The sequence below is a fragment of the Labeo rohita genome, unplaced genomic scaffold (genome assembly GCF_022985175.1).
Source record: "Labeo rohita strain BAU-BD-2019 unplaced genomic scaffold, IGBB_LRoh.1.0 scaffold_138, whole genome shotgun sequence".
Lineage (NCBI taxonomy): Eukaryota > Metazoa > Chordata > Actinopteri > Cypriniformes > Cyprinidae > Labeo > Labeo rohita.
In genome coordinates this window covers 1-12,906 of record NW_026127538.1, presented here as the reverse complement: position 1 = coordinate 12,906, position 12,906 = coordinate 1, and the positions used below count along the sequence as shown (strand labels likewise).

Sequence of the window (12,906 nt, the reverse complement as noted above, 5' to 3'; positions counted from 1 at the left end):
AACAGCTTGCTCGAGTCTTTAGACTTCGGAAGGATCCCAGCATCAGGAACAAGTTGAATGGTTTATTTTAATGACATTGTGGATCACATCAAAGGATTTTACGTTTGTTGTGAACAGTGTAATGGAGAGCTTGGAAGAGACGTTGTTGAAAGATTAAGAAGCAGCTGCATTACAAACCGTGAGTTAACAGTTTAATAAACTTTGTCTTTGAATGATGGTTTTGTAACATTTAGTGAGGGGACGTTGGCACATCATAACAGTGATCAGAATATTAATGTTATGCAGCTCAATACTCAATACCGCACTAAATCCAACAAAAGTTTGAAAAACTATATTGTATATTTATACTCTACGCACAATAAAGCTAATTTTCTCCTGTTGCTTCAGCTGTAATACTTACACATTTGCTTTAGTTGTTCAGAGATCTCCGCTTCATGTCACAGCAGCACATAGAAACAGGGAAATGAAGAGTTTATATAATTTATTTGTAGTAATTGCAGTAATGTTATATCACAATGTTGTATGTGATTTTATCATCAATATAATAATATCATGCAGCTCAATACTGAACAATCACACGCTTCATTAATAATTGCACTAAATCAAACACAAGCAGAATTAATAGTAAAAACACATACTCACAAAAATATATTATACATTAAAACTTCATTTTTCTCTCAATGAGATGTTAAACTTACACATTTTCTTTAGCTTTTCAAAGATCTTCACTTCATTTCACAGCAGCACAGAAACAGCGAAATATAGATAAACATGTCAGAAACACTGATAGTTTATATTTATATACAGTAACAATTACAGCATGGTTTCTCAACTTTGGTCCTCAAGATCCAATTTTCTGCAGAGTTTAGCTTCAACCCTGATCAAACTTAAATGCCTGTATTTTTCTAGTAATCCTAGTAATATTCAGGTGTGTTTGATAGATTTGGAGCAAAACATGTGGGACAGAGTTGAGAACCCCTGAATTACAGTAATGTAAGTTAAAGCCATCATTAATGTAAATGAATGTGAACAATATTTCCACAGCATTTACCATGTCACTGAAATACCATTTTATACATTTTGAACTACTGTGGCACAATATATATATATTTTTTCCTGGCTGTATAAGCTGTAATACTTACATGTTTGATGATGTTCAGCTATCTCAGCTTCATGTATCACAGCAGCACACAGAAACAGAGAAATGAGATAAATGATTTTGCAGATGAACATAAAGATACTGTCATCCTTTGAGTGGTTTAATAACCACTTCAGCATGTAATTAACTTTTTATTAACAACATGTTACATCTTACAGTAATGTTGTGTGTTAATTGACTATAGTTATATTTTATTGAACTATATGAAAACAAACAAACAAAAACAAAAAAATAAATACATAAATGTGCACTTTAAATACCCAGATGATGCATTGTAATGCATTATAGGTAAAACAAAAAGGAAAAGAAGACCAGCCCAGATGAAAAACGTAGCACAAAAGTAATGTAACGCATATCCATAAAAAGTGTTGTAAATAAAATGTAACAATTTGCCACTTTTTTTAGGGAGTAATGTACTATTGTAATACATTACTTTTAAAAGTAACTTTTACTGGACACTTCTTGCACTTATTCACAGCTTTAATTACATAGCGGGGGGGAACAAAATAACATGTAAATGGTCAGAGTAAAATTATAAATTTTCTCTTTAAAATGTGGACAAAATATACTGTAACCAACCTTCTTTTCTTATAACATTTATGCACTATTGTTGCATAACGAAACTCTTGCTGTATCAGTTTTAATACTTACGCAATTCTTTTTCACAGTCTTCCGCTTCATGTTTCAGCAGCACATAGAAAAAGCATAATAAGACAGCATTAACCAACTAAAACAAATGCCTTGCTCATTTTTAGCATTTTAGCTGAATGGGTGCCATTTCTGTCCCCAGGACATTATATGTACAAATATGCATAACGATTAATTATAAAACACATTTTATTCTTAAGCTAAGAGTCCTACACATTGATGTAATCTAAATGTAAAATATTTAATACAAAAATAATAATTACCTAAAACACTAAAAGTATAGCATTTGAACATCTCTCCATGTCGAACTACTGTGCTACACTTTAACATGAAATAGATCCTTCAGAAACAAAATGCATGTTTTAGTCATGTCCCTAGTTTTTCATTCAGTCCTGTTACCCTAACCCTGTAACCCTCTCTAAAAAACTGGGAAAATTCCACATAACACATTTTCAACATAACATTACAACATCTGGATTTTCTGAGGGCAATGAAGTGACCGAACACATGCAGTCTTTTTCTTTTCTGTAGATTTGATGTTGTTGTAATGGTGGCTGGAAGCATCAATATAAATATTCTTAGATGTTACTTGTTTATTTTAAAAACACAAATCTTTAATGAACCACTATAATTTGCTGATTATCCTTTTTCTCAATGTTTTGGCCTTCTAATGTTTTTGCATATGATTTTACTTATGATTGTTCCTGCAGTGTTGTTTTATATTACATTCCTGCAATTATGACAGAACATGTACTTGCAATTTCTGTCCTGTGGCAATTATGTATTAGACCCAGACATGGAATGGCATTTGAGAGTGACCTGTGCTGTAAGAAAACAATATCCACAGAAAAACTGAAACGGCATTATTTGTTAAGTTTATTATTTAATGTTTTAGATGTATTATATTTCACTATTTATATCTTATCTCACAACCCTACCAAAAACCTCTGCAGACCACTTGATTTAAATAGAAACATTATTTGGCCTTTTTTTAGCAGTGAGATCAGCTCACAATATTCAACACTCTTGACTATTCAGACTATTCATAAATTCAGACTATTCAGTATATATCAGTGTGAGCATTAACACCTCTCATGTGTAGTCAAACCTATATATTAATATAATGGATACTCATTCATGTTTCCCAGTTTTATTCCTGTTACCAAACAGATTTTCCTCAAAAAAAATAAAGTTAAACCACTATTTTTCTTTTTTTTATGTTTGGTCCATCATTTATCCCATTGTTTAATAAATTGCATCACAGAAAATTGATAAGCTTGAGATTTGAGTCACCTTTAAAGTGAAAAAATGGGTTTATGTACTTTAAATACTGTTTTTTTTTAATTGATAAATATATATTGTTTGACCTTTAATCTAAATACCTGCCTAAGGGGGAAATTTTTAAACATGCTTTTTAAAAGACATAAGAGTTTTGGTAACAGGACTGAGAAAAATGCATCCATCTTCCATTTTAAAATTGAGTAAAAAATATTAGTTTAAACATTAGTTAAGTAATGTGTCACACCCATGAAGTTTTTATAGTAAATACAACTTACTCATTTGTTTCAGTTGTGTTGTGATCTCAGCTTCACGTCACAGCAGTGCATAGAAACAAAAATGAGGAGATTGAACAGGGAACAAACAGATAAACAAGACAGAAACACACTGAGAAGATACTGTGTGATTCTTCATGTACTTCTAATAATCACTTCATCTTCTGCATGACTTTTTATTAATAATCAGTAATGCCGCCTCTGAGCTGCAATAATAGGTCTGTAAAATATCTAAATATCATTTAAGATGCAGGTATTGAAAAAAAAAAATCTGCCTAAAAGTTGTAGCTTAAAAGTTTGAATCTAATAATGTTGACTGAATAAAACTAAACTATAACAAGTCTAATATCCAATTCTTTCAAACTTTGTAAATTTTGTTACAAAATTCAAACTATAAATGTAATTCTGATGCTCTTTCATTTTTCTCCTGTTGTTTAAGCTGTAATACTTACACATTTCCTTTAGTTTTTCAGAGATCTTCACTTCATGTCACAGCAGCACATAGAAACAGAAAACACTTCATTAATTACTGCACTAAATCAAACCCAAGCAGAACCTTTATAATATAGAATTACTGACGATGAAAAATTATATTATACATTTACTGTAGCACAATTAAGATACATTTTCTTTGGCTGTATCAGCTGTAATACTTACATGTTTCATTTTGCTGTTCAGAGATCTTCGCTTCATGTCACAGCAGCACATAGAAAGAGAAATTAGGAGATTATAAGTGAATAAATAGATGAACATGACAGAAACGCTGAGACATAATCGAATTTCTAAATAAATCTGTCATTATTTACTTGCTATCTTCTTACAAACTTGATATTAAAGTTTTCATGCAGCTCTTTTACATGCAATGAGAGTTTATCATGACCATCAAAAAGATCAAAAATAATATTTGAAACACCAGAAAAGTACAATAAATCTCCATATTACTTGTGAACTAAGTCTGGCTAATATGAAAGCTTTATGTGCAGTTTAAGTGGTATTTACATCTACTGTCATGCAACAAAGTTCATTTTTCTCTTTCTTGCTTTATCACCTGAAATACTTACACTTTTGATTTTTTAGTTCAGAGGATTTGCGCTTATAGAAAAAAACACCAACAGCTGCAGCAGCAGCAGCCACCAGCAGAACAACAACAATCCCTGCTACAGCACCTGGAGACAGACCTGGTTCTGTTATGATAAAGAGAGAAAGTCATTAGTGAGAATGTGTATCTGATCTATAACAAACACTTCTATAAATTTTGAGTTTTGAAAGTCGCCGTATGATGTCTGTACACTGATGTTTTTCTATTGACTCCCGATCTGATCCCTTGAAAGTCACATCATCTGACTTATTCACAGACAGCTGATAAACAATCATTACTTCGAAACATTTGAGTTCCTCACCTCTGACAGTAACAGTGAATCTCATGTATAAAGTCTGTTTGTTGCTGCTGATCTTTACTGAATAAGGTCCAGAGTCTGTGGTTCTGCTGTTTGTGATGATCAGAGATCCAGTCTGACGGTCTAGTTTCAATCTGTCTCGAAATCTCTCATCAGTATCATATAATGTTGAGCTCTTGGCCTCCATATCATGTTTAGCTATGAGTTTTCCTTCATCTCCAAACCTCCAGACTATCAGCTCATTTCCTTGTAGTTGAGGAACATGAAGAGTGACAGGATCTCCCTCCATCACTGACACGCTTTTCATTTCAGATTCTGCCCCAGCAATAACAGATGGAGGCTCTACAAGAAACAGATTCAAATACAGAAAATAATTATACTGAACACGGTTACTGGCACTAGAATATGAAGCTTTACAGATTAGTTCATTTTATGGTTACTACATTAAGCATATGCAGATTAATAAATGTAGTATCAATTTGACATGTAGAACAATCACAGCTGGCAACTGTAACACTTTTTAAATCACTTCTCTTGTTTGTGTTCAAGAGATAGATCACAATTCATTTTTCTACAAAACATGTAGTCCTGGTTTGAGTTGTTTAAATAATGTTACTACATGAATAAATCTAAAAATATCTGTCCTGTAACAATTGTAAGTCACTCGGTATAAACTTCTTTCTACAATTGAAGATCAAAATTATTATCACAATCTGCATCATGCCGTTGTTCTGAATATCCGTCACATGATCCTCTGCGGCCCAATCACAGCATGACTGTGATACTGTGCAACAAAATCTCTGTAAGATTGTTGATCATATTATTTCCTGGTTACACTTTGAATCGGTTTAATTAAGATCAATGCATAAACATATATAAATCACCTTACCATAGACAGTAACACTGAACTTAATATTTGAGGTTCCAGCGTTATCATTGATTTCTGCTTCATAAAGTCCAGAGTGATTGGTTCGGATGTTTGTGATGGTGAGAGATCCGGTCTGATCCAGCTGCAGTCTGTCTCTAAATATCTCATAGTCTTCATATAAGATTTCTTTATCAATTTGAGCAATGGTGGACCCTTTATCTCCAAACCTCCATAGTAGCAGGTCAAGTCCCTGTTTGTTAGTAAGTTTTAGAGTGACAGAATCCCCCTCCATCACTGACTTCACTTCATCAGTTTCAGCATAAAACACTCCTGCAGAACAAACAGAAACAGTTTCTCAAAGATTAAACTCATACAACACTGCTGGTGATGATGTTACAGATTTATTCATGATCATTTAGTCTTGTCTCATTAATACTGTCTGATTTAATGATGTGGTCTTTGTTTACCTCCTATTCTGCCTGAGACACCAAATAGCAACCTGGGTCCCTTAAACTAATATGTTTTGAGTTAACGTACACAAAATCAGGGCTGGTGTATCCGTATAGCATAGTATGGCAGTCGCCATACCCTGGCTGTTCCTTTTCCAGAACTTCTTGCACAAAATAAATTCAAGCACTTTCAATGACCTTTTTCAGATTCACAAACTTTCAAGGATTTCAAGGACCCGTGGGAACCCTCGTAAGGGTTCGTTTCCCCAAATGCGATATCCGGTGAAACCGAAAATGTTAAACGGGGGTGCCCAAACTCGGTCCTGGAGGGCCGCGTCCTGCAGAGTTTAGCTCCAATCACAATTAAACACACCTGAACCAGCTAATCAAGCTCTTACTAGGCATAATAGAAACTTCCCAGGTGTTGAGGCAAGTTGGACACCGGCCCTCCAGGACCGAGTTTGGGCACTTCCGTGTTAAAAGAACAAAGAGAATTACGCACTTACCACACAAAAACAGAACGATTTTGATTGTGCTCTTCATAATGTTGAAGATTCCCACATCTGATTTCGATGGATAGTATTAATATTATTAATACTCGTTTGTTTCTTAACTACAGCCACTGGAGTGACAATGACGATTGTTAACTAACCTCACTAAAGGCAAATAGAGTGACTTTTTATACCGACAGGGACTTAGTAATTAATGTACATTATGATTTATATACTGTTTTGTTGTTGTTGTTGTTGTTTAAAAAAAAAAAAAGGAGGACGAGAAGCCGCAGTAACTCTTCGCAAGACCTTAGGGCTCCGGCCGGAAGTGACACAAAATCTCGTCGGGTGCTGCCGGAAGCGACGTCAAATCTCGTCAGATGTACAGGAAAAAAAATTAAACGAAAAGCGAAGACAAGTAGCGAATTATTATTTTTTTTCTTACTGATAATTCATTATATTGATGACAAAAAATATCAGTGCAGAAAATATCAAACTTACGTACAAAAAAAAAAAAAAATGACATTACAAGCAACGCACCATTTATACATATATGGATATAACAAAAAACATAAATAATACAAAACGAAAGTTTTACAAAAAAAAAAAAAAAAGGAAAAAAGAAAGAAAAACTAATTAAAAAGGTAAAATAAAAAAAATAATTTAACTGTTTTAAGAGATTCTTGGCGCAAATGTCGGTCTCAGCGTCCATAACCAAAACAACCCGTTTTATAATTATTTTTGTGGTGATTCATAAAATTATTAAATTGTGTTTGTATGAGAGTACTCATGTGCCAAAGCCTTGTGGATTACACCCTTCCACTACCCAACATAAATGTCTTAAAATGTAAAAGCAAGCTGTGTATGCCGTTATTGCATATTGGGTCGGTCGGTCCAGGACCATATCTGTACGCCTGTATGACGTGCAAATCCAGTACGGTATCTGGACGTCTGACTACGACATCCCTTGGACATAGATATGCAATTCAAAATGTGAATGTCTGGGTAGGGGCTTTTTCTGGACGTCTGTAGAAAGTGCAGAACAGGTTCAGAAAATCGACATAAGAACTTTTTATACAAATAAACATGGCAAAGCAATCCTGTGAGTTCTGATTAAAAAAAAAAAAAAAAAAAAAAAAACACATTTAGGTGTTAAAATAGTGTACTATTTAAATGTTTAAAAACCTACCACAATGCGACCATTTACACTTTTTATTTATTTATTTATTTATTGAGTGATATTTTTCACAGAAACAGCAGTTTACATCTATGTGTGATTTAGTTAGAACTATTAATTAAATATAATTAATTAAATTAAATAGATGTAAAATAAAATATATTAATTAAATAAAGTTAGATTTAAAGAGATAAATATTTAATAATAATATAATTAGAATATTTAATAATAATATATACTATTTATATATAATATTTATTTTATTATAATAATATAATATAATATTTAATAATAAATATTATTAAACATTTATTTCTGCATTTATTTATTGCCTCCACATTTCATTTTGAGGTTTGCGGTTGTCGGCACCTCACTCAACAAAAGTGGGCGTCACCTTTCCAGCTCGATTACTTTGGTCTTTTTAGTTCAGGCGCCTATGCTATACAGATACAGTGACGTGCGAAAATTTAGGAAACCCTTGCAGAATCTGTGGAAATGTTAATAATTGAACAAAATAAGAGGGATCTTACAAAATGCATTATTTATTTATTTATTTATTTTTTATTTATTACTATTGAGTAAGATGTTTTTACATAAAATATGTTTACATATAGTTCACAAGACAAAAAATAAAAAAAAAAATAGCTGAAATTATTAAAATACCCACCTACAAAGGTTTGGGAACCCTTGGTTTTACAGCATATTTTGCATATTTGAACCCTTTCCAGCAGTGACTGTATGATTTTGAGATCCATCTTTTCACACTGAAGGTAATTGAGGGACTAAAACACTACTATTAATAAAGGTTCAGACATTCACTGATGCTCCAGAAGGAAACCCAATGCATTAAGAGCCAGGAGTGAAAACATTTGAACAGGATGAAGATGCCCAAATTTTTCGTGTTTTGTTGAAATATATATATATATATTTTTTTTTTTTTTCCATTTATTATTGCCCTTCGGAAGCAACAGAAGATACTTGAATGTTTCCTGGAAGACAAATTAAGTATAATTTACCTTGATCTTCAAATTCAGTGCATCGTGTTTCCTTCTGGAGCATGAGTGAATGTTTTAACCTTTTTAATAGTTGTGTTTGAGTTCCTCAATCTACAGGACAAGGATTATTTTTCTGAAGAAAAGTGCTCAATTTGACTGTTCAGAACAAAAAGGGACTCATAAATGACCATCACAAAATAAAATAAACAAAAAAAAAAAAAAAAAAAAAAAAAAAAAATTGTAGATCATCTAGGGAGCCACACACAGTATTAAGAACCAAGGGTTCCCAAATTTTTGAAGGGGGTTATTTTAATCATTTCAGCTATTTTTTGGTCTTGTGGACTACATGTACATGTAAAATGTCTTACTCAGGACAGTACTACATAAAAAATAACATAGATTTTGTATGATCTCTCTTATTTTGTTAAAATTATTCACATTTTCACAGATTCTGCAAGGGGTTCGCAAACTTCCGCATGCCACTCTACACCAGCCCTGATTTTATGTACATTAACACAAAACATCTTAGCATAAGTGACCCAGGTTGCTATTTGGTGTCTCAGGCACAATAGGAGGTGAACAAAGACCACATCATTAAATCAGACAGTGTTAATTAGACTAAATGATCATGAATAAATCTGTAACATCATCACCAGCAGTGTTGTATGAGTTTAATCTTTGAGAAACTGTTTCTGTTTGTTCTGCAGGAGTGTTTTCTGCTGAAACTGATGAACCGATTTCAGTGATGGAGGGGGATTCTGTCACTCTAAAACTTGATCTTTCTAAAATACAGGTACTTTCACTGATACGGTGGAGGTTTGGAGATAAAGGTTCCACCATTGCTCAAACTGATGGAAATGAATTCTCATATAGTAGTGATGAGATATTTAGAGACAGACTGCAGCTGGATCAGAAAGCATCTCTCACCATCACAAACATCCGAACCAATCACTCTGGACTTTATGAAGCAGAAATCAACCACAACACTGGAACCTTGTATAATAAATTCAGTGTTTCCGTCCATGGTGAGGATATTTGTATTTTTTGATAATTAGATGTTTTCAAGTTTGTTTGTTTGTTTTTTTTATTGTTAAATGTGCTATATAAATAAAAGTGACTGTACTTGATTTTTTTTTTTATGTGTTAATCTTGATTAAACAGATTCAAAGTGATGAAACAAGTTCATACTATGTGACTTAAATTTGATACAGAACATAGACTGATATTTTTGGTTTCATTCCTTCAGTAACATTATTTAAACAACTCAAAGCATGATTGCTTGTTTTAAAGAAAAAATGAATTGTAATCTATCTTTTAAACACAGACAAGTGCAGTGATTCAAACTGATGCAGTGTTGTTGTGAAATAAGACGCCTCATGGCGTTAATTGAGTCAGCCAGCTGTGACTGTTCTACATTTCAAATTGCCACTACATTTATTAATCTGCATATGCTTAATGTAACTACAAGGAAATGAGCTGATAGTCTGGTGGTTTGGAGATGAAGGAAAACTCATTGCTAAACATGATATGGAGGCCAAGACCATAATGTTACATAATACTGACAAGAGATTTCGAGACAGATTGAAACTAGACCGTCAGACTGGATCTCTGATCATCACAAACAGCAGAACCACAGACTCTGGACCTTATTCAGTAAAGATCAGCAGCAACAAACAGACTTCATACAAGAGATTCACTGTTACTGTCAGTGGTGAGGAACATCAGTGTACAGACATCATACAGCAACTTTCAAAACTCAAAATAATAAAAGTGTTTGGTATATATCAGATACACCAGGGGTCCCCAACCATGTTCCTGGAGATCTACCTTCCTGTAGAGTTTAGTTCCAACCCTGATCAAACACACCTGTCTGAGAAAAAAAAAAAAAAAAAAAAACAGGTCTGTCTCCAGGTGCTGTAGCAGGGATACTCACTTTCATTTGAGCTAGAAGCAGATCTGCATGAAACATAGCATCCTCTGCTGCACCGATGTCCAGCTCAGCCATTTCAGTTGCTAATTGATAAAACTCTGTTGGAAAAATAAGACATTGACTGAGTGACCAAAGAACACAATAAAAAGTTTTTTACAAGCAATTGGTAAATTTTCAAAACTCTTAGTACTAATATCACAACAGCTCATCAGAAGTGCACTTTTTTTCAAACATTTAAGCAGTTTTAATTGTGTTAGCACAATACACACAATCACAAAATATACTTTTCACTACACAAAATAAGCGTTTCATCTAAATAAATGTTTCATTCACAGTAACTGCCTTTCATTAATCTATTACTATCAAACCTTTCATTTGCATCTCTTTAGAGACTGCCACATTACAATAACTACACTATAACTGGTATAGTGATACCATTTACTGTATTGGGAGCAAACTCTTCTAGCATGAAACCTCATGGCAATTTCATAACTTTATAACACCTCTTGATAACACACCGAATGCTATTGGGAAAAAAAAATGCATTTTATGCCTATAATGTAATTTAGGTAAGTTAGTGTAAGTGTATTTTTAATGTGGCATCTGTAGCCTGAGTAACTGTAATTGTTTCAGCAACAAGGGTGATTTGAAACATACATATGCATTGTTTGCTACTGAATTAAATTATTGTTAAAAGTACTAAATTGAAATAAGATCATATTGTTGTGTTTCTGTTATTAAACCAAATGTTTTCAAACAATGATTATGTCAAATGAAAATATATACAACTAGAATGAAAGCATGAGATCAGGTGTTGAAAGAATGACTAGCTGGGTTACAAGTGTGATTAGTTTGGATTTTTGTACCAAGAGTTTAGAAAATGTACACCTTTCATGTACCAGGGTGTACCAAAGTGGAAAAAAAAACTGTAAAGAAGGCAAATGGCAATATCTCTTATATAATTACATTGTTGTACAGATTAATGTCAACACGTCTTACCTGCTTGACGAGGTTCGAAGAAGAGGAAGTCGTGGCCGCAAGGGGCAGTGTTTAATGTCATTAACGGGCATTAACGGGTATTTTCCCTGAACTTCCACAGCTGGAAAAACATGCAAGTTTCAAATTTGAGGGTATTAATTCTGTGAAATAGTTATTCCGTGTTTCCCCCCGTTCTTTAGATTAAACTTTAGCAAACTGTGGTGACGTCACGTAATCACTTACATCCGGGTATTTTAAATCGTGTAGTTCTCACGTTTGGAGAGAGTTTGCACTACTAATGTATTTTACCCAACACAGCAACATTTTTCTTCTCTGAATTAAAAGTATAACAGTACAAATGCAGTAAACACATACTAATGTCTCCTAATCTGTAAGCACTAAGGTGGTATTGTAATTGTTTCCTATAGTTGCTAAGCAACGGAACTAGGTTGCGTAATTAAAAGGTTGTGGTTAACATGATTTAACATCGATTTAATACATTGTTTTTAGCGAGGTGTCAAGCAGCTGGGAAAGCAAGAAAAGAAACGAAATCCAGCCTCTGGTTGCATGTTTGACTCATATGACAGTAAGGTTGTACTTCATTAAAACGTGACACACGATTTTTTTCGGCGTGGATCAGGGCAAATTAATAATTTTCACCTTGAAAATAATAATAAAAAAAGTGTAGGGCACGTTTGTCTCCTTTCTTAACGTGGACTTGTATGCTCCCTGATCGTCAGTACAGCAATATTCCATTCTATCGGTCTAATAAGAAACAAAATAAGTCGTGGCTTTTAAGATTTTTACGGCTATTGCGTGTCAACATCCGGGTATTTCTCCACGAAACATGTTAACACAAAACGTGTAAGTTTCACGTCTGAGGAGATTAAACCGTGACAGCTACACGTTTTCCAAAGTGGACCAACGTGATTATGTCACGTCTTGGCGTGATACCAGGTTGCAGCACATAGAAAGAGAAATTAGGAGATTATAAGTGAATAAATAGATGAACATGACAGAAACGCTGAGACATAAAACACATCAAATTACTAAATAAATCTGTCATTATTTACTCGCCATCTTCTTACAAACTTGATATTAAAGTTTTCATGCAGCTCTTTTACATGCAATGAGAGATTATCATGACCATCAAAAAGATCCAAAATAAAATTTGAAACACCAGAAAAGTACAATAACAGCAACAACAACAACACCAGTAGAACAACAACAATCCCTGCTACAGCACCTGGAGACAGACCTG

At 33.5% G+C, this 12,906-nt stretch overlaps 1 protein-coding gene across 1 annotated transcript; it reads right to left on the bottom strand.

The window, feature by feature from the left end:
• On the bottom strand, positions 1-6,894 carry LOC127158192 (carcinoembryonic antigen-related cell adhesion molecule 1-like). The gene is made up of 11 exons (XM_051101343.1): positions 6,581-6,894; positions 5,647-5,955; positions 4,761-5,099; positions 4,422-4,544; positions 4,018-4,047; positions 3,813-3,842; positions 3,364-3,393; positions 1,811-1,834; positions 1,143-1,169; positions 699-728; positions 1-430 (listed from the first exon to the last, which is right to left on the bottom strand). Exons 1-11 carry the CDS (start codon positions 6,615-6,617, stop codon positions 384-386), a joined length of 1,026 nt encoding a protein of 341 aa, XP_050957300.1. The 5' UTR covers positions 6,618-6,894; the 3' UTR covers positions 1-383.
• Positions 6,895-12,906: the final 6,012 nt, after the last annotated feature.